The 23,093-nt window shown below is 37.1% G+C and overlaps 1 protein-coding gene across 11 annotated transcripts in view; it reads right to left on the bottom strand.

Moving 5' to 3' along the window:
* Positions 1–23,093, bottom strand: part of RPS6KC1 (ribosomal protein S6 kinase C1) — a 177,422-nt gene that overhangs the window by 9,468 nt on the left and 144,861 nt on the right. For 9 of the 11 annotated variants that reach the window (XM_038542113.1, XM_038542115.1, XM_038542117.1 and 6 more), the window contains 4 exons: positions 20,735–22,330; positions 20,374–20,463; positions 3,458–3,540; positions 1,996–2,091 (listed from right to left, as the gene is read on the bottom strand). In XM_038542113.1, coding sequence (XP_038398041.1) covers positions 1,996–2,091; positions 3,458–3,540; positions 20,374–20,463; positions 20,735–22,330 — 1,865 coding nt within the window. The remainder of the gene's footprint in view (positions 1–1,995; positions 2,092–3,457; positions 3,541–20,373; positions 20,464–20,734; positions 22,331–23,093) is intronic. The other 2 variants (XM_038542116.1, XM_038542124.1) reach the window with 2 other exon arrangements.

The raw sequence follows: 23,093 nt of genomic DNA, 5'->3' as shown, positions 1-23,093 counted from the left end.
AAGTGCTCAAAGGTATTCTCATCTCATTTCCAACCTGGTTATGTTTCTTTGTTTTACATTCCCCGGGAAAATTGAATCTTCCTGAAGCACAACTCTGATCCTCTTATTTTTCTGCACAAAAACTTCAAATACATTTTTTTTTTTTTTTACTGAATTAAGTATGATCACTCTTCCCTGGTAATCATGATAACAAAACTCCATAAGAGAACTCCAAGTTACCTTTCCACACCCATCCATGACTATTACTCATTCCTATATCCACCCCTCCACTCCAGAGAAACCAAACTTCTCATTTCTTACTTTATAATGCTAATAAATACTAATACTCCTTTCCTTGTTGAAGCTGTTCACCCCACCTAGCTATTCCCCCCAAATCCCACCTTGTCAAGCCAAAATTCTAGGGCTCCACAAAAAATAACATCCGCTACACAAAAACTTTCCTAATGCAATCACTTCATCAATTATAACCCCTCCTTACTTATCTTGACTTGCCAGAGTAGTTTTTAAACCTTTGACAGCTTTGATCAAATGCATCCATAATATAATTATTTGTGAGTCTTACCTTTGTAGCTTACAGCACTATATCTTGCATATATTTGTGCATGTATTTGAATGGAACCCAAATCACTCTTCAAGAAAATACTAGGTAATTCTCTTTTTTTTTTTTTTTTTTTTTTTTTTTGGTAATTCTCTTAATATATTCTTCCCTCTCCCTTTTTATTTAAATTTTGTTTTCTCTGATTAAAGAAAATAATTCCGGTTTCATGAAACAAAAATGTTAGTTCTTGATCTTTTTCAAATAATTTTTCCCTTTATGTTTCTCATAAAACTATAAGGATTTGGGGCAGCTGGGTGGCTCAATGGTTGAGCATCTGCCTTTGGTTCAGGTTGTGATCCCAGGGTCTTGGGATTAAGTCCCACATCAGGCTCCCCACAAGGAGGCTGCTTCTCCCTCTGCCTATGTCTCTGCCTCTGTGTCTTTCATGAATAAATAAATAAAATCTTAAAAAAAAAAAAAAACCTGTAAGGATCCTAGGCATGACAATTCTTGCTGATTTGCTGTTGAGCCTATCACACCTCATTACTGACAACCCTCAGTATACTCTCTCAAACTCACTATTCAAAACTAGAGGAGCATCTTAAATGCAAGGAATCCATTTAAGAAGCTCACTAGAGTTCCAAGCCTATGTCTGGAATACTGAACTTTAATTATCAATAGTCTCTCTAAAACTACTGAAAATGTACTAGCTGACATCAATGCCCAATTTCCATCAGTGGATGAAGCTAGGAGTAATCTAACTTGGCAAGATTTTCTAACACCACTTTTCTCCAAAGCAGCCTAAGTAGCCTATTCCTAAATTTCTAAATATGAATTAAAGATTGAAAATATGGGACCCCTGGGTGGCGCAGCAGTTTGGCGCCTGCCTTTAGCCCAGGGCGCGATCCTGGAGACCCGGGATCGAATCCCACGTCGGGCTCCCAGTACATGGAGCCTGCTTCTCCCTCTGCCTGTGTCTCTGCCTCTCTCTCTCTCTCTCTGTGTGTGTGTGTGTGACTATTATAAATAAATAAAAAATAAATTAAAAAAATGTTTAAAAAAGATTGAAAATATTCGGTCAAAAAAAAAAAAAAAGAAAGAAACAGTCATCATACATGGTTACAAAATGTATTAGCAGAAATTGAGCAGCTCCAGATAAGCTAAAAACAATACTTAAATCTCACACCTACACAAATACATGGAATGGACTAAACGGTAGCCTGGATTTTTTTGGGGGGAAAAAAAAAGACTTAAACACCAATAAGCTTTAACTGTTCCCTCTGACCTCACTAATACTTAAATAATAGCAGGAGCCTAACCATACACAGTAGTAGTTCTGAATTTGTAATTAGTGATGAGTCTTTCTTGCCCCAAACTAATTTCCTTAAGGTTTTATAACTATGGACTCTGCTAATTTGCATGGTTGATATAGTAGGCCAGTAGGTCAATTAAATTACCTGTTGTATGAGTGAGCGAGCCTCTTCAGAGACACATTCTGGCATGTTCAAAGTAGTATGAGTATTTATTCCTGCTGGATGGCACTCAACCAGAGTCTGAAATAATCAATCAGGTATACTTCTTATCCCAAATAACATCATATTCTGTTCTATCACAAGATTTATGGACAGCAAGACAGAAAGCTCAACAACCATCTTAACTGGAGGTATAGTAATCAACACAGTGTCAGGCTAAGGGCCATGAGACTACAGAATTCTAACTGAAATGAAGGCAATCATCAAAATCACAGCATAAACATAAGCTTAGTTATACAGGGAATGGCTCATAATAGAAAAGTTTACAGATCCTGGAGACCCGGGATCAAATCCCACGTCAGGCTCCTGGTGCATGGAGCCTGCTTCTCCCTCTGCCTATGTCTCTGCCTCTCTCTCTCTGTGTGTGACTATCATAAATAAATAAAAAATTTTTTAAAAAAAGGGGGATCCTTGGGTGGCGCAGCGGTTTAGCGCCTGCCTTTGGCCCAGGGCGCGATCCTGGAGACCCAGGATCGAATCCCACGTCAGGCTCCTAGTGCATGGAGCCTGCTTCTCCCTCTGCCTATGTCTCTGCCTCTCTCTCTCTCTGTGTGACTATCATAAATAAATAAAAAAATTTAAAAAAAAAGAAAAGTTTACACTATACACAAAAACTAAAAAAGGACTTGATACCTCTGAATTGTTTAATATTCTTAAAAATCTAAGTTTAGGATTGGTTAATAATAACACTCTATATTAATAGCACTTTATGTTTTAATTGTACTTTAAGTGGTTTGTAACAATCCACAACAACCTTAAGAGTTCAGTATTACCTACATATTCAAGGTAAATGACTACTTACAAAAGTAGGGCTGCTCATTTCCTCTCTCTTCTTTCCAGGGGGTAATGTGCACCAATAGTCTATTAAAGTCTATTAACCTCAAACATCTTACTTAAAAGTTATTGATCAGAGAGAATACAAATTCTGTCCTTAAGCTAGAACAGATAGGATAAATTTACAGTATTGAGAAAAAAGGTAATGTTACCTTTTAAATCTACATTCATTTGCTAAAATGAGAATTCCCTCCTGCTTTCAAGCAAGATGTTTAAAACATCCAGAGAATTCTAATACATCCTTATATGAACATTACAGATTTAATGCTGTTAAAACTGAATCACAGAAAATGAAGAGAAAGAATGTTTAGTCATACACAGCTAAATACTAACATTATGACATAACAGAATTTTTATTTATTCAATGTAATACAATTCTACTTTTAAAAAAATCTGGAATCTAGATAAACTTGCATTTTTCTGCCTTTTTTTAGATCAAAGATTTTCTTATTTAGTCCCTGATCTAACAACTAAAGGCAAAGGCTAAATGTTCTCAATTTGAAATCAAGGTAGCATCTGGGTAAACTTATTAAATGTCCAGGTCACTGCTTACCTTGCCAGTGAGAAGTTCAAAGAGGACAGCACCCAAACTCCACCAATCACAGGCTTCTGTTTCTTCTGTGATTGCTCCAACCTCTAAACACACCAAAAAAGGTTGATATTAAAATTCCAAAGGTCAATTCAACTTTCAAAATTAACATGTATTAGCAAGGTGACCTTTTTAATGCTGAGAGAGCATATACTAAATACTACTGGGCTTTCAAAATTCCTGAAAGTTACTTATCCTCTTTGGTCACCTACTGTGGTTGCACTTTTTTTTTTTTTGATGCAGTCATATATTAAACTGAGACATTTGTTCTTTAGTTGATAGAGGGACACCTTCAAGAAGCTACACTTAAAAGTTATATGAATCTACTAGATCAGCATTTTGCTTAATTTTTAAAATTCAAGAAAGTATAGCCAACTCTACCTCAGGGGTCATTTTTTGTTTTAGAAATAAAGACTGTAGGTTCAGAAGGAACTTCAAAAATTATTTAAACCAGTAATTATCCTTTTAATTACAGATTAGAAGCCAGAGAGGTGAAATGCCTTATCCAATGTCATATAGTAAATCAGCAGCAGAACTAAAACCTGATTTATAGTACCATCTCTCTCCTATACAATCAATTGCTTTCAAGTAAAGGAGGAGCATGTGAAATGCAAATTTACCCATTTTGATATTTAGAAGTACAGATAGATATGTTGTTTTAAGCCCTAACTGAAACTACTGGCTAAGATAAGGGTGTTTAGGATATCTACAAATTACAGTCTTATCTGTGTTAGCCCTATCTGTCACCAGCACCAGTTCTCGAAATGCAATATGAGTTTTCAGGTGTCATCTTCCAGGTTTCTCCACAAATCAGCAACACTCATTTTACAAGTTCTTTTAGCCCTTATGTCTGTTTGATGCCTTCTTGTCCTTTCCTAATGATATTCGATTAGTCACTTAAGCCTGTCAATGTCTATCCTTTCAGGTCCATTTGGCTGACATAACACACTTAGTATTTGTGTGCAGGGTAACCCACAAATCATAAAAATAATGTTCAAAAGTTTTTAAGTAGTTAGGTTGGAAATCGGAAATAACTGAAGTGGTGCTCACAAGACCAGCCTTTTAACCAATACTTTGTAAATCTACACCACAGAGGAATTACAAAACTAAGAAAACAGCTTGAGCTTTAAGTCTTGGAGGAAAGGTCAAGTGGACCAGAGAAAGAAAACAAACCCATTCCTATGAAAATACTGAAACTCCTCCTATTCAATATCATCTTCCATATCCTGGCACCTATCCTCTTCTTTTGGAATTCAAGTGGCCTTGAATTATCTCCCTCCACACTAGCCCCCGTCCAGTCTTTCCTCCTGTAGCAGATTGTCTGAAAAACAGAACTACCTGACAAGAGATTTAATTATATATACATTGTGCATATATTTGTGTGTGTATATTTATATGTACCAGTGTGTTTGTGTGTGTGTGTATATATATATATATATATATATATATATATACACGCCCACGCATCAATATGATGGAATATTACTACCTAAGCACTTTAATTAAAGACTTTATTTACTTATTCATAAGAGACACAGAGAGAGAGAGGCAGAGACATAGACAGAGGGAGAAAAGCAGACTCCCTGCGGGAAGCCTCATGTAGGACTCGATCCCAGGACCCTGGGATCACACCCTGAGCCAAAGGCAGACGCTCAACCACTGAGCCACCGAGGTGTCCCTACATAAGCATTTTAAATGATGTGTTTATATAAAGTTTAAGTATAGAAGTAAATGGGTATATTAAAATTTTTAAAAAGCTATAAAACAATAAAATTCCAATTTTAGAAGTATGTATTTAAAAAAAGACTGGTGAGAAAAATGACAAAATATTTTAGTGATTTGCCTCTGAAGGGATGAGATGTTTATTTTCATCCCTTATACTTATGAACCTACATGAATAGCTAAGTGGGGAATTTTAAACAGAGAGTAAGAAGATATGAAACATTTGGGTGTGCTGGAGCAGGAAGATGAAGCTACACTGGCCAATCCTCCCCAAGCATCTGCCTCCATCCTTTCCCTACCAGGTAAATGTGTTACGTATGAGAGAGAGTATTGGGGACTGGAAATCAGGAGGCCTGGGTGAAGAGCCCTGAGGAAACCAGCTGACCTCATCTGTAACAGAGGGTTGTTAGAGGGTTACATCTGAGTGCCTCTTGGTTAAATTTAGCTCTAACTTCTATGATTTTGATACTCAAAGATCTCTGAATGTAGTGATTCTCTTGAAGGACAACTCATTGGCAGCTTTCACTCAAAGTACTCATGTTGCCCTTCCCAGATTCAAATTCACTGCCCCCAATCACCTTCCCCAACCTCTCCATTGAGAGGCACTGTCTCCTTTGGAAGTGTGCTTTAAAAACTTTAGGAAGGGTACAAGTTCTTAGAAACTTGAGAAAAGTAAAAATATTGACCATAGTCCAGTCATCAAATGACTTCTTGCACACTTCCTTCCAGCCTAAAGCAAGCAATGGATTATATCACTTTCCTGTTCAAAATTCTGAAATGTTGGGTGCCTGGGTAGCTCAGTGGTTTAGCATCTGACTTTAGCTCAGGTTGTGATTCTGGGGTCCTGGGATCCATTCCCAAGTCAGGCTCCCTGCGTGGAGCCTGCTTCTCCCTCTGCCTATGTCTCTGCCTCTCTCTCTGTCTCTCATGAATAAATAAGTAAATAATCTTTAAAAAAAAAAATGACTTCAGAGAAGCTTCAGGATCACATTTTTGCTTGTCCCCTAGGGTACCCATTTCATATCACCTCTACAGTCAAAAGTACTTGGGGAGAAAGTTTGAGAGGCACTTCACGAGACAGACAAGATGTATTTCTTTACTGGTTTCTGTGAACTTGCTCAACTACAGAGGCTAAGAATTAGGTTCTAGGTTCATTGGTTTTACACTGCTTTGAACGTCCTCACAATTTTCTGCCAGTGTCCTTTAACGGGTAGATAATGACCATCATACTGCTTCAAATGTGGATTGCCAGTGTCTGATGGGCCTTATTTTGAGTGAGGCAACACAGGCAATAACAAGAGAACCAAGTAGGCCCTAGAGCCAATTACTTCCCACTCCTCCCTTGGCTTGCTCTCTAGTCTAGGAGGCACCAACTGGCATCTGACATCACCGCTGATTTTCCTCTAGTACTGTTGATATTAGTCTACTTTTTGTGCTCCCCATTTCTTTTTCCATCTTTCCTTGATCTTCCCCTCTTCTTTCTTCCAGTGATAACCATCTTCTTTTCCTCTCCCCTTACTTCCTCTTCCTTCCTCTTGGATGTCAATTGGCTATGCTTTCTGACGGTATTCAGGCCAAAGGAGACTGCTGATCCTAATCTAAGAAAAACTGCTGTGTAATCTAAGAAAAAGTATGAAGGTGCCTAGGCTGAATGCCGTCTATATTCTGACTGGGCCAGTAAAGAAGGATGACAACTTTGAAAAGGTAAATTTTGTTCATGGAAATCTGGAAAAAAGCCTAAAGTTTCAGATCCATCCTCTTAGAATGTAGTTTGAAGCTTTTCAAGATGACTTTATATTAAGCAGGGATTCATTAATTAATGTGAAATTGACATCATAACCCATCGACCTTGATTTTCACAGATGACTCAAAAATACAACAAAGAGTTCTGTATTTAGGTAAGACACACAGAAAAACTTCTTAACGACTAGGAAATTTAAATATTTCAACTGGAGTAACTACTTGTGGAATTTCTTTTAGGATTTTCAAACAGAATTTTCTTTTTCTTTTAATAATCAGAATGAAAGGGAACCCCGGGTGGCTCAGCGGTTTAGCGCCACCTTCAGCCCAGGGCATGATCCTGGAGACCCGGGATCAAGTCCCACATCAGCCTCTCTGTATGGAGCCTGCTTCTCCCTCTGCCTGTGTCTCTGCCTCTCTCTCTCTCTCTCATGAATAAATAAAATCTTAAAAAAAAATAATCAGAATGAAGGATTTTGGTTTTCTTTTTAACATTAAGGACCAATCATTCTTATATTAAAAAGTAATGAAAAAAAAAAGTACTGATATGGGGCTAGCGAATGGGTGGCTGAGTCAATTAAGCACCTGACTCTTGATCTCAGCTCAGGTCTTGATCTCAGGGCTGTGATCAAGCCCCACATTGGGCTCCACACTGGGCTTGGAGCCTACTTTAAAAAAAAAAAAGATATACTCTGAAATTACATTGCCAAAAAGAAGCCTAAGACTGTGTGGCTGTCAAAACCACTGCTCTACAACTGCTTTACTTACAAAATCTATACAAAACTTAAAGCATAAACCAAGAGTACTAATTTATATACAAAGCTACATGAGGATTGCCCCAAATACTAGGTGAATAGTCATGTATATGTATCTAATGTCAAAAGCAGAGAACATAAAGAAATACCAAATAAGTCTGTGAGACTGTTTTAAAAGTATAACACAGGGAAATTGAGAAATCCCTTTAAACTCCTACCTTGAATTTTGTTAAATCTCTAGGGGAAAAAAAATATATTTTAAAGGTTAAATTGATCACTGTTCTGTCCATTTTCAAAATATTTTTCCTATAAAAACCAACGTGCAAAAGCTTCCACACATGCCCTTCCCCTGCTACTACATTCTATATTTGCAATTTCCAGGGTGGTAAAATAGTATCTTTATTCTCCACAAATGCAGCAATACTTACTATAGCATAGGCATTTAAGTGATGGGGGAGAAAAATAAACTATTCTCTAGAAAAACAAATTCTCAGATAATTCCCACAAAAAGTCAAAAAGAGATGGTGTTATCAAACCATCCTAGATTTTTGTGTTTGAATCAAAGAAATGTATCGATGGGGCTCAAGTCGTGCTACTGTTGGATTCTGGCTGAGTATGTCACACTAAGCTTATTCTGAAAATGAGGAGAGCCAGACCTCTAACATTCTTTCTACCTGTTGTTTTATGACCCTGAAAGTGTCTTCAAAAGCACTCATGAGCCTTTCTCAAAATTTCTTCTCCCTCTATTAACCTAAAATGCCCAAAGAGGGATTATGCTAAAATGACTAGCATTCCTCAAACTTCCTTCTTCTCCTTTCTATCCACAGCCACTAGTCCCTTTCCCTAAGAGACCTGGCAGCAAACGAAATGAATCAGTGTCACTCAATCTAATCATTATCATCTTTTAATGTAATAGAGACACAGAATTGGCCCCAGATTAGACTTTAAACCATCTAAAACTTTTTAAGGACATCAAATAGGTGAGAACAGTTTAGTAAAATTCTAGTATTCTCATTTTAGCACTATCAAGTCTCACATTCTAACACAATATAGAATCTTACCAATTCATACTAATGATTCAAACCATCATATTTCACAAGTAAATAAACACGTTTAAATAAAACAATAAAGATATCACAACATAAAATGTGCTTTGCCTATCTTTGTTTTACTCATGTTTAACACCTCATAGAACACATCTCAACAAGCCAAGATATTTTTCAGAAAAATAATGCTGCCTTGGTAACCCATATTGTCAAAGGGCTGACTAAAACATAGAGTAAGAGAGTTTTACAGTCCTTATGATAATCAATTTGCTAAGTCTCCCTCTTATAGCCAAAAATGATAATGTTAACCTGACCCCAAAACTGTAGCTATAACAATCCTTACTCCTCAAAAATACAGGAGCAAAAAAAACTGAAATCTCGGGCTTAAGAAATCATAAAATGTCTATACCTGCATGAGAAGTGAAGGAAAAGAAGTATACACTTCTCCTTTCAGACAGTATTACTGAAATCATGACATATACTTAAGCACAGGCACAGGCCCTGCCTCTTAGGACTAACTACATAGTTTAAACCACATGGATTTGCCAAAGACATGACTCAAAAATAACCATAGATAATGATAAAACTATGTTGGAAATTGTACAGAAATTTTAAAAAGCTAGAAAATGTGTGTCAAATTCATACTTTAAAGACCAACCTTTCTACCAAAGCTTTACAAAGATGAATCAACTTGCTTTTTAAGCAATTTGGTACCCTCAACATCCCAAATTCAGAATTTACTTTTCTTTAAGGGTTTGTTATTATTATACTGCTTGATAAATAAGGGCATCTGCTATTCAACATTTAGTTCTTTGATGGATTTGATAAGGCACACTTTCAGACTGATAACACCACTTGCTTCTATTCCTTGGTTTTTCACCAAGGGAGGCCCACACAGATCATCTCATCCTCCCACTTTACCCTTACTAACAGAACAGTTGCCTAGACCCATTGCAAAAATCTCCAGACAGCTCCATAACCTCCCCCTGCCAGTATGTTCTGTTGTTGCTATCTTCCTTATAGGATATGGTAGGAAATATAGTAAGTTCAGAATTTTCTTAGAAGAGAATTTCACATATAGAAAAATTCTATTTTCACTTAGGAAAAGTTTTTAAATATTTCTCCCAAACTGTTTTCTACCTACACTTTTTTAAGTAAATAGAATCTTAGAAGCCTCACTTCTTTTCACTCAAAGTTTTAGTAACTGTGAAACAATTAAGAGATCATATAAAACTCAATGAAAAAGCAACAAATGTTGCAAATAAAGTATTTATAGAACAGTCAAATTAAACCAATATTTAGATGGTAGAAGAATTTGTCCCATAAATGATATAGCACTTTATCCAAATATCTGAATGATGGAACAATTTTAAAGGCACAGGTCTATGCAATAAATTAAAATGATAATCTGTAGTAAGTATACTTTGGGGGTTAAGGGGAGATATAGTTTTCTAATGCCATGGAGTTTTTTAAAAAATGATTTTAGGGAATGCGCGGGTGGCTCAGTCAGCTAAGCATCCGCCTTTGGCTCCGGTCATGATTCCAGGATCCTGAGTCCTGCATTGGGCTCCTTGCCCAGCGGGGAGCCTGCTTCTCCTTCTGCCTGCCGCTCACACTCTCTATCACTCCCTCTCTCTCTCTGACAAAATCTTTGTTTAAAAAAAAAAAAAATCTAAATATCTGACTTTAAGGATTGCAATTCTCATTTTTGGAAAAGAAACACAAGTAACACAAATATATTAGCTTTTAGAATAAGAGATCTTTGGTGAATAAAACAATATAAAATTAAGCCACAATGGCCTTCGATAGGAATAGAAAAAAGCAAAAAAGAAAAAGAAAATCTGATCTATCATTAGCAACATACTTGGACCAAGGAAAAGAACATCTTTCTTCTGCAATGAGCATTCCATGTCAGCTAGAGCATGGAAACATTAGTACTGTGTTCCTACACAGACAATCTTTCCCTGCAGCATCTGTTGCTAATTGAAAGGGACTAGAATTACAAAATTCTAGTCAATTTCTCTCACCAGCTCTTGCTGTGTATAAAGATTTTCTATGCAGGGGCTGAGCATTAGTCTTCCACTACAGCTGATGACTGAAGAACAAAGAGAAAGTAACACAGAAGAAAGCTTTTTTTTTTTTTTTAAATCCAACAATATATGGAACTAAATGATGAGAAGAGAAACAACTAAGCACATCTTTTGTTAGTGTGGTAAATTACAATTCTAATAATACAACTATTCACCTATAAATGTCTATTAACATTCTAGGTAACCAATTGTATATACGTCTTCTGTTTGGGTAGTCTCTCTTTTTCTTTTTTAACATAAGTCTTCAAAATTAACTGTCAATACTATACCAATTATGTCTTCTATTTCTAGTTCCTGGGCACAGGGCCTGGGACACAGGAGGCACTTAATATTTGTTGAATAAATACATCCATCTTGTGTTCTGTAGCACTGTTCATTCAAGGCGTTCAAAGCATCTACAAAGGCCTCATCACATTCATTTTCCTTAAGTCCCATTGAGCATTGAGGTCTACATCAAGTCCTTTCACACTTTTATATGTTGTAGGCTAGAAAGTTTCTAACATTATCCAAAGCCCACCCTGGCTGCTGGATGAAACGCAGATTTAAGCCAGATGAGAAAAGAGGGCAGTCAGTTGATGACTGCACTGGTCCAGGTAAGAGATGCTGGTGGCTTAAAGAGGGTGGATGCCGTCCAATGCTCCCTGCTGCAGAGCACAGTGACCAGTATGGTTTATTCCCACAGGGATGGTGTGTGGCAAGGGGAAACGCTGAACAGCCCTGGCAGCAGGAAGAAGACAGGACTGGGAGGTAACTCAAGGTCGCCTGTGCCCCTGTTCAATGTGAGGAATCCAGGTACAGGGTCGTCTATAAGGTGCTACAAGTGTGTAAGCTGCCTACCATATCCGCTGTGAGTCTGGTGGAGGAGGTCATTAGCATCAGTCAGTATTCTTTTTTTTTTTTTTAAGATTTTATTTATTTATTCATGAGAGACACAGAGAGAGAGAGAGGCAGAGACACAGGCAGAGGGGGAAGCAGGCTCCATGCAGGGAGCCCAACGTGGGACTCGATCCCAGGTCTCCAGGATCACGCCCAGGGCTGAAGGCAGCGCAAAACCGCTGAGCCACCCGGGCTGCCCAGTCAGTATTCTTTTAATGTCATCAGACGCAAATTCACTTAAGTACACTGCAGGACCAAATACACTAGTTTCCCAAGGGTATTATTTTAGATATAGAGACAAAATTTTTTTTAAGTTTTCACAAACAAGACACACGTTGCTACTAAATGCAAAACTACAGCTGTTATCAACTAGGAGAGTAAAGTTTCATTTTAATTCCAGGGTTGAATTGTTTCTCTAATACCTATGAACTACATTATCAAAGTTTAGGCATTTAAAGTTTAAAAGTCTGAAGGTACACAAGTGTTCAAGAGGAAGTGTATTTTAAATGAAAGAATCTGGACAGAAGAAATGTAGCTTGCCTAAGGGCTCACATCTCTTAGGCAGATCTTAATCTTCAGAGGGACAGACTGGCTAGAGCCTGAAATTTGCACTTTGTAGGCCATTATTTCAAATGAGCAATTTGCTCCCTTTTTTTTTTAAGATTTTATTTATTTATTTATGAGAGATACAGAGTGAGAGAGGCAGAGACACAGGCAGAGGGAGAAGCAGGCTCCATGCAGGGAGCCCGATGTGGGACTCGATCCCGGATCTCCAGGATCACACCCTGGGCCAAAGGCAGGCACTAAACCGCTGAGCCACCCAGGCTGCCCTGCTCCCTTTTTCCCACATTTTATCCTACTTTAGAAAACGGTGGCTGCCCACTTCTCCATTCTACGTTCCATAAAGTCTTCCAACACGGTACCCAACTGATTATTCAAATACCTTATTTGTTGAGTAAGATGTATGAACTACTTAAAAGTTGCCAGTATCACACTCCTCTCGTTCACTGGAGTATCATCCAGAGAAGGCCAGTGACAGAAGCTAGCACTTTCCAGAGAGAAGAGTCTGCAGCAGCTAGAGCTCTGCTCCTCACAGCACCACGAGGTGATGGGAGAACTGTGCCGCTCTACCTCCCTGACATACTTGTCTTCTTGGCTCCTCCCAGGCTCTAGCCTTGCTTCCTACCACCACCTCATTATTAATCCAGATGTTTTTCACATATTTTAATTACCTGAAACTCTGGGCCAGTTGTCTTGTGGGGACTCCAACATCACACTCAGAGAATTTAGGTTAGGCTTGACCAAATACCTAATTCTGCTTTTTTCCCATTATCCTGCTCTGAATTTCTTGTTGTGGGGGTGACCTGGCAACCATATGCTGAGCTTTCCTGCAACTATCTGCATAAGTTGTGTCAAAACTCGATTTAACTTGATTCAGCATTCCAGAGCTAAGAATTACCTGTTCAAGGGAGTTTATAGGTATCATTACTATACCATCTTCTTGTGAGATAAAATAAGAAATGGGTAACCACCATATGACTTCTGGTTGACTGATTATAATTCTGAGCTCTACACAATCTTGCTTACTCTCTCACCCTGCGTTTCTAGTAGGAAAAAAAAAAAAAAAAACCCAACAGCATGCTCCATTTTCCATTGATCATATCACACAACTCCATTCTGAATAGCCATCGGGTGTCACAGTGTTACCCAACCAAAGCCATTAAAGTTGATTGATGAGAAAAAGGCTAACTGAAAATTGTGAAAATGATGGACGCAGTTCCCACCCCTCTCTCTCCAGTGCTGTTGCTGTGTTAGGCAAGCAGAGCTTCATGCACCACTATTAAAGGAGCTTAAGGAGTCCCATTTGCTTTGTCATCAATTTTTTAAAACCTTAGCATTTTTAAACATTTATTTGAAGGAAGCATTTGTGAATAATTGCTTGGAAGGAGAAAGCCCTGGTTACTTCATGGAGATTCAAACTGACAAGATTTTTTACATGGTATAGAAACTGATGATTTGGTCAAAGTAGCTAGCCAACAGCCCTGGAACATAATGTTTAGGACTCAGCATTACCCCTTCTGCGTTAAACATTAGAGGTAGGAGCACCTGGGTGGCTCAGTGGTTGTGTCTGCCTTTGGCTCAGGGCATGATCCCCGGGTCCTGGGATCAAGTCCCACATCAGGCTCCCTGCATGGAGCATGCTTCTCCCTCTTCCTATGTCTCTGACTCTCTCTGTCTCTCATGAATAAATAAATCTTTAAAAAAAAATCAGAGGTAAGAGATAGTTTTCCTCTTTATAACAATATGGTAGTGAGGCCAAGTAATTGAACAGTTGCCAAAAATCAACTTAAGCCTGAAAATCTAGAAGCATTACAATGCAGCTATTACTTAAAACTTTAAGTTTTCTAGTCTCATGTTCCTCTTTTAAAAAAGAATCTGTCCAAGATCATAAAGAAAAAAGTTTGGAGTAAATAAGAGGTTAAAACTAACTTCCTTTTAATAATCTAAAGCTTGGGATCCCTGGGTGGCGCAGCGGTTTGGCGCCTGCCTTTGGCCCAGGGCGCGATCCTGGAGACCCAGGATCGAATCCCACATCGGGCTCCCGGTGCATGGAGCCTGCTTCTCCCTCTGCCTGTGTCTCTGCCTCTCTCTCTCTCTCTGTAACTATCATAAATAAAAAAAAAAAAAATAAAAAAAATAAAAAAAAAAAAATAATCTAAAGCTTGATATATCTCCAATATATCAGTTATGAAACATACAGAGATCTTGTATTTCACCTCTTCTGCATGAAAATATTTTTAACCGGCTCTTAAAAATGCTCAGTTCTAACAGCTGAAGAATTTCTTCTCTTGAAAAGAGCTAATGTGTTATTCACTAAGATGGCAAATAACAAGGATGGAACACTTTGCTATTACTCTGCCTCATTCCCATCAGTAGGAACAAACCACATTTTGTCCTAATGAGAAGAATAATTTCAGAATGGGTCTATTTCAACATGGAGTGACCTTAATGCAGAGATGAAGATGACTGGCCCATCACTGGGGGATTTGTGAGGGATCCAAGATACATTCTATCGAGGGATGGATCCCAAGGTCCCAGACCTTCAAACTAATATAAAGCAAGTATTTCATCTTTCCATCAGGAGGGACTTGCCTGGACACGGTTATATTTGAGTTGACTTGAAGTTCTTTTTGCTTATCTTCATATAACTCTATATTCCTGGCACAAGCTTCATCAATACACAGAGGTGAAATGCATCAGGGAATTTTCCTCAGTGTAAAATTTTCACTATTCTATGGCAAACTTAATAAGTTACTGGTTCTCCCAAAGAAGATATATATTTGGTCTTTATGACAATAAGAGCTAAAGGCAGAGGATTAAAAGCACTTGCTAATCGTTTATGGAAAACGTTAAAACATCTATCATGTATACGAGAGATACTGGTGGAGTTTTGCTTTAGGATAAATTAAACAAAAGAGTTAGTGTTTGAAAGATAATGTTTAAATATTAACCACAAATATTTTACCCTTTTAAAAATTATTTCTATAGTTCCCTCTTGCCTTTTTCTTCTTTCTCCTTTGGGGAAAAAAAAAGTTTAAAGCCTACACCAGGGATATAGTCATATTTCCTGCTTATACTGTTCTTATTTCAAAATACACATCTATATTCATTTGGTTTCTCTTTGCATTCCTTCATGTTTGGTGAAGTTACCCAGGACCCAAAAATTCTCATATCCAAATGACTCTTTCTTCCTTAAACAATTTTGTTGAGGATCTTGGCAATCAAATTTCACCCTATTCAAAAGGTGTCTTGGCTTTTCCCCTCCAAATGAAAATACTATCCATAAACCCCTCATTTCTACATCATATATATTATGTAAACACTCTATAAATGAGTAAAAATATATATTTAGAAAGTCCTCAAGTGAAGTAATTATTTTCACCCCCCACTAATATTAGATAAGAAATCAGTATTTATCCTTGGGCAAAAAAAATTCTTCCTTAATAAAATGAACTTGAATTCTGACATTTTGTGTAAGAAGTGTATTAGATGACTTGATATCTGGATCTTTTTTATACTCAACAAATCTATTTTACTAGTGATAAGTTAAGGTCTAGAAAGTCTTAAATAACATGCAATGAGTTAACGTCTGATGTAGGACAAATACTAAAGGGTGGTAATTCTCAATTCCACCTTAATATTCTAAATTTTAAACTTATGATGGCCTCATATTTTAAACCATCCATGGTCTGAGTCCTAGATCTAAAGTATCAGATACATAAGTATCATATAGAGCACCACACTTAAAAAGCAACAAATAACATGTAAGACACATTTATGAAAAAGGACAGAGGAGACTACCCTCAAAAAATATATTCATGGACTATTTGATAAAGTCAGGCTAGAAGAGCAAAGAGTGGTAGTAAATAAACGTCATGCTCTAAAACTGAATTTTGCAGATAGTTTTCAGCATGATTTTTCTATGTTTCACTTTTCACTGTCAGCTGTGAGCTGTTTCCAAGTGTGAAATCGCCTAAGAGAGGAAGCAAAGCTGTCATTTGACATCTGGGAGCGTGGAGATTGGACTGCAGTAAAAAGCATTTTGGACTTCTTCAATTTACACACATATTCACCTATAAATTCTCAAGTCTGAAAAGTATTCAACGAGAAATGTCAATGTAAATTTCAAGCATTTATAAAAGGCTCATAATGGAGTGGAAAATAAAGGTGAAGGACACACACTGATAGGATACCATATCAACTTGTGAAGACCAGAATGAGAAACTTAAGTGATTATATTAGCATAATAACGAACATATAAACAATTTTACTCACTTGCCTTAGATAACGTATTAAACTTTCAAATATAGTCTTGTATTTTATATGCTTACTATTAGAGGTTCTATTTTCTAGCTGCTTTTTTATGATGAGAGTCAAGACTTAAGGAAAAAATACTGGTAAAAAAAATACTTTCTTGACACTTTATTCTTCCTTTATACTTAAAACACTGTAACAAAAATTTATTTTATGTTATGATAAATGAATAGTTATGAGACAGCACATAAAATCCTGTGTGTGTGTGCGCATGCGCAGAAATACAAAAATAAAATCAGAGTAGCTACAAGGAAGTCCTCCAGAGAAGAATAATCAAGTTACTCCAATTTTTATTCTATAACTTCTCACAACGAAAAATAGGAGAACCTGTCTCAAAGTCTCTTGATAAAGTATCTAATGGTCTCCTAATATGGAAACTAGACAGTGTTGTGTTTATGTTGTCACGCTAGACAATCTATTCCCACTTTGGAGTCTATTCTTTGCTTTTTCCCTTCCTGAACTCTGTCCTGTGTTTCTCTCGTATGAAAGGAACCCATTTACCATGAATGATGTTTATTTAAAATAAAACCTTTCTAGAGAATCATCCTATATAATCTAAGGATACAAAGTGAAGCTAAAAGGAATGGCTTCTACTTTGAAAACAGGGCTGGGTTTGATCAGTGAATTCGTATTCTCAAGACCCTCTTGATCGGCCAGCAGCTGCAGCCATTTATTTGCTGGCTTTTTCACAGATGTAGACAGAGAAAGCTCCATGGGTTTTGTCTTTTTGTTATCGGACTTGTTTTCTTTACTATAAAAAAGTGGCAACTTTTTAAGAGAGTTCTTCGTGTTGTTGTAGAAACTTGTGAACATCAGATATCCTTGGTAGTACACATTGTTGAAAGGACTGTGACTTTTTAAAATCGGAGATCGCAAAGTTGGCAGAAAGTATACTTAAATAACAGAAGGTGATCATTTGCATTTCAAAATTTATCTATCTTGCTTTTCCCCTCAATTAGACCAAAACATGTTGATTCACAGGTTTCTGTGTGTGTGTTGTTTCTTTTTTAAACTTATTTATAGAGCAGAATAATGGCCCCCCTGCTAGTTTGGCATGTGCTCAGGTTTCTGTCCATGTAAATCGAATCTGTTACTGGAAATTTTTCTCAAAATATAAAGGCACATCATCCACAAGATGAAAAGATACACTGCTGATACTATAAAGTACAGGGCAGGTGGATCATGTTTTTAGGACAAATATGTGATAAGGATTCCCAGGAGGGAGGAGGGGTCGGGGTAGAGGTTGCATGCTGTTTAAACAGAAGTGGATCGTTCTCATCACAATCTTATGACAACTTTACTTTCTAACCAAACATCAGCTGCTTACCATGCTTTAGAGTTACTTGGACAATAATACTAAGGTTAGAGTTGGAAAACGGAAAGGCAGAGGGGATGTGGGAGAGAATTACTGCAACCCTTCAGTGTTTCTAAGGGCAGACCAAAAGATGACTAAGTACTCTCTGTCTCCATGTGTTAATGGATTTGTGACTTTTAGGCAATGAAATATTAGCATATTAGCATTGCACCCACCCTTCGAATAGAAGAGGAGAGCCTACTTACAGTTTTTATCAGTAGTAGGGCTATTCGCTTTTGAAACAAATGGTAATTCACCATTTTTTTGGTCCTAGTTCCCCTTGCATGATAAGCAAGAGGAGGGAGAACATGGACTTAACTGAGTTCTGTAACTCTCTGGGTTTACGATCATCTACATAACAACACCAGCTTTACTTTTCAGTGAAGGCCATTCCTGGTTTTGTTTCTTCCCTCGTTGATAAAACAAATTAATGAGCCCAAAGAATAGAAGAAGAGACTTTCCACATTGTTCAATGCATGCCATAATGCTAGGACACTTTTGCAAATTCACAAAGCTTGAAAGTACAATTCTTTCATGCAAATAATTAAAACAAAGCCCTTCTTCAGATGACAGCTTTTTTCAAACGTTAGTGAAGGGCAACCTGGAAGAGGACAGCAAAAATCCATTAATGGTAGACTGCCACCTGCTGGTAAGGTGTGAGCATTGTGATTTCCGGGGAAAGGCTTAAAAAGGAAAATTTGGAAACTGATCTGGATTAAATTCAGTATTTCAATACACAAAATTAAAAGTATGTATTTGTTGGTGAATGTAGTATAGCTCTGGCCCACATATATTAAAATTCTCTAGATGCTATGAATGCTAAATGTGACTGTATGTTGAAGAAACAATTTGCTAGAATGGCAAAGGATGACCCTATAGTTTTCAATAAAAGAGTGAAAATAAAAATAGTAAATAAGGTGTCAGTTATAAACATTAAACAATGTCTCATAAACATTTGGTTTTGATGTGAGGTTTATATTTTACTTCACTTCTGGATTTAATAGGTTTCATTAAAAAAGAACTCCCGGACTTAATTTTGATCCTAAAACCTCCCAAATTCATTACAATTAATATATGTACTTATGTACATTGGTACCTAAAATGTTATTATCAAATTAGAAAAGGATGTGAGTAAAAAAAAAAAAAAAAAAAAAAAGAACCAGATAACCATAACAAAGTGATTTCACTATGAAATGAAATTATTTTTGTTATCCCATTAACTAAATCATACTAATAAGCCTTCAAAAAACAACATAATATTATCTACTTGAGAGAAACAAAAAATGTGGGCATGCTCTATTGCCCCTAGGAAGAAATAAAATCAAATACCCCTAATTTGAGGGAAGAAGAAAGAAAGAATATAATAGTAAGAAAAAATCCAAATCGTTGGTTTCAGGAAATAGTTTTAGGATATTTGCTTCACAGGTTGAAAAACTTCGCTATTCCCCAATACAGATATAATTCTTAACAATGAAGGTTGTAACTAAAAACAATATAGCTCTTTCAATGCTAATTATAATCATTTCCCATTATGCAGGGAAACAATGTTAGCATCAATAATACACTGGTTAGCTAGGAAGCATTAAATACTGTATTAATCAACAACTAAGCAGATCATGTCAACATAATCAGCTTGAACCTCCTTTGAAAGCCAGTGGGGTGACAAGTGAAGCAACTTTGACCATCCAAAGAGGCTGAAAGCTAGGCAAAAGGTGAACGAACTTTGGATTCAAATATAGCCCCATCTGCACTGACAGAGACACTAACTCAAATCCAATTCAGACGCTTAAATGACCTGTAATTATCAGCAAAGGATCTAACACACCCCAGAAAGAAATCTCTAATTTTAAAAAAATAAAGACAATGCCGTAAGAGCAAGAGAAACCTGTTGTGTCAAATATTTGGCTAAGCTGGCTATTTTAAACCAAGAAGAACATGCTTCTTAAAATGTCTGAGATACAGAAAGGAGACTCTCAAATCTGCTCTACCATGCCAGCTTGACTCATCACTTAAGTCACAATATTGCATTTTTTAAAAATTCCACATTTTGCCAATTTTTATCCTTAGGGATTTTACCTCTTTCATCAACCTCTCATATCTTAATAAAACCATCCATTTAAAGAGGCTTGGGGTATTTAAAGGTCTTTCTAAACAGTAAGAAGTTAAGACATTTCTAAGAACTCACTGTCAGTTCTAAGAGAAGTACAAACCTGTTTAACAACAACAAATATACACACACACACACACACACCTCTATGGAATATATAATGGTTTTATCCCCAAATTTTCTCTTTTGAAGGATTAAAGAGATACTCAAACCCAACACATATGTGAACTGTTAGTGAAAAATACAACTTCTATAAAGAAAGGAAAGCTGCCGAACTACTTTTTCAAGTGAAACATTTTAGGAGATTGCTCTAACCTGGGGCACAGTACATTCTCTCTATGGCATCGCTGTCACAGGAATCTTCAACCTCACTCCACCTGCTAAAATACGTTAGCTGAATGTGTCCTAAAAACAAAACGACAGGAGAAATCAAAACATTTTTCTCTTCCATTTTCTGCAGAAGTGAACTGTAATTACTCCTTTTGTAGCTAAAAACAGTATCATTAAGAATAATGGCATCATTAAGTACTAGAAGCTATTACTGGGGGTGAATTTGCCGCACTGATAATGAAGCTCTAGACAGGAAATGAAGATACTAATTACAAGATAAAACGCCTACTCAGTTAATTGGAAGCAACAGCGAATAAAAAGAAATGCATTTGCAAAAGTTCCTGACCTCTATCATTCAATAAGATGTTGTTTGGGTTCAAATCGCGGCACACAATTCCCTCTCTATGTAAAGCATCAAGGGCTACCACCATTTCAGCTGCCCATCTTTGAATGCAGCCCTCGGGGATGTAAAACCTGGAGTTTAGTGCTAATTTTTTATCAAGGTCCTCAAAAAGCTGATGTATTTCCTTGTCTCCTTCTAGTGCTAATCCACTCTCCCCCTTAGTCGCTGAGTCTCTCTGAAATAAAGTCAGTTCCTCTTTAGCCAAATCCTCAGTTTGATCTGTAAACAGCAATACTTCTTCAGTTTTTAAAGTGTCTGTGTTTACATTATATTCATTAGCACCTGAGAGTGGGTTAGAAATACGGAATAAGCTTTCTTCAGTGTTGTTTGCAGTCACTGCCGACTCAACCACTCCAAGTCCTTGGAAGTTAGGATCTGAGCTATGTGACAAAGACATGTCTCCTGAACTACTATGATCAACAGCTGCTACAAATAACATCCCAAGATCCCCCTGTGCATTGTGTTTCTCTGCTATACTATGGGATTTAGGCCTAGAAGGATCACTCAATTCCTCTGTGCCTTCTTCCTCACTTGCTTGGCATTGTTCAGTACTAAGCCTGAGGCATAAAACATCAGGGGCTTCCAATAGTTTACTTTCAATTATGCCTATATTAGTCTGTGTAAACTTAGTAGGTCCCACTGCTGCACCATCTTTGGTTGCCTCCAATTCACCAGGTAGATTTACAAGAAGATCAGGCCTTCCTTCATCAGTGCCAATGACATCATCAAAAGCAGCATCTTTAAAAGAAATAACTGGGACAGAGTCATCTGAGCCCCTGCTAATGGTGTCCTGAGCTATAAACTCTATCTTGCTTTCACTAGTAGTGAAACTCCTGGAAGTGCTGTCTCCATCTGGAAGAGTGAAAAATGGTTTCAAAGGCTCTGACTTTAGACTATACAATTTTTCTCCAAAATCAAGGCCTAGGAGTTCACTAGTGCTATCCTTACTATCTATCCTAAAGAATTCCATGGGACTGTTTTTAGATCTATTAAGGGAATCTGACGTTCCTGGAGAACTAATTGCTTCTACGGCATCATCTCCAGCAAAGAACTTCAGCTCGTGAGCCATCTGCTGGGTGCTGGGGCTGTCACTGTCAGCAGCAAGGTGTGTTGGGAAGCTTTCAATAACTTTGGTATCAACACCATTCCCTCCAATCTTCATGAAAGACTCTTCATTCAATGACCCTGGTTCAATCTTTTCTTGCCCATATTCATTGCATAATGTCAAATAACTAGTAGTGCATTCTTCTTCTGAACTTGAGCCCGAATCTGGCCATTTTGGAGAGCTATCTTGGCCTTCTTCATCTTGGTTGCTATCATCTTGAGAGCTTGGAGTAAGACTAGTCTTCAAAGGCAAAACTTTATGAATGGTTCCACCATCACTTCCTCTGGATTCAAAGCTGCTGCTGTCCTGAGGACTAGAAGTTGGCTGTTGCAGGTGAACTTTAGTAAGTGTAGATTTTTTCACTTCCCCGATGTCAAAGCTTTCTTCAGGGCTTCTGTTTAGAAACTTACTGATATATGACCAGAGTTTGCCACCTGTGAACAAGTATAACCAAAAAAATGTTTAAGATCCCCAAAATAATGGCTACTTATTGAAGCCCTTAGAAAAACAAAGAGTATTCTAATAATCAACCCAAAACAAGTCAATGATATCCATTAATATCAAGTATGCTCTAAAACAAGCATTTTAATGAAATGCTTTCTTGTTATTGCAGACTGGTGAGTATAGTGTTAAACATATCTCCTGATACCAATTATCTTTTAATTGACAACCTATTTCTCCCTTGGAAATTAGTTTAACAAATACTAGAATGAAATCCCACAGCTAGCACACTGCTTTAAATATGATTTAGATGTTGAAACATCTGATTATGTTCTGGGTTGTCTATGTAATACTTTTTTCAAGCATGGCCCATTGGTCAAGTGGAAATACATAAACAAGTGCTACTTAAAATTGTATGTACTATAGTGGGGGGGAATCAACAATATTATTCCACTTTGAAAATATCCAGTTCAAAAAAAAAAAAAAAAGAAAATATCCAGTTCAAGATTAGAAGGGAGATATGGCATCTTGTTTATAATTATGTCATTGTAAATGATATATTAATAACATTTTTCCCATTTTCCCCCTCACCATACATGTTGTATACTGTATAAAACCAAGTAAAGCAATTGAGGAAAATTAATTGGGCAACCATGAAAGAGGCCAGGTACTATAATTCTGATTTTGTATTCTGATACATATGAGAAACCTATAAAAAAGTAAAATCATAAAAAGCAATTTCAAGGAAAGCATAGA

This window comes from Canis lupus, chromosome 7 (genome assembly GCF_011100685.1).
Source record: "Canis lupus familiaris isolate Mischka breed German Shepherd chromosome 7, alternate assembly UU_Cfam_GSD_1.0, whole genome shotgun sequence".
NCBI lineage: Eukaryota > Metazoa > Chordata > Mammalia > Carnivora > Canidae > Canis > Canis lupus.
Note: the sequence above shows the minus strand (reverse complement) of the source record. Positions and strands in the feature narration are given on the sequence as shown.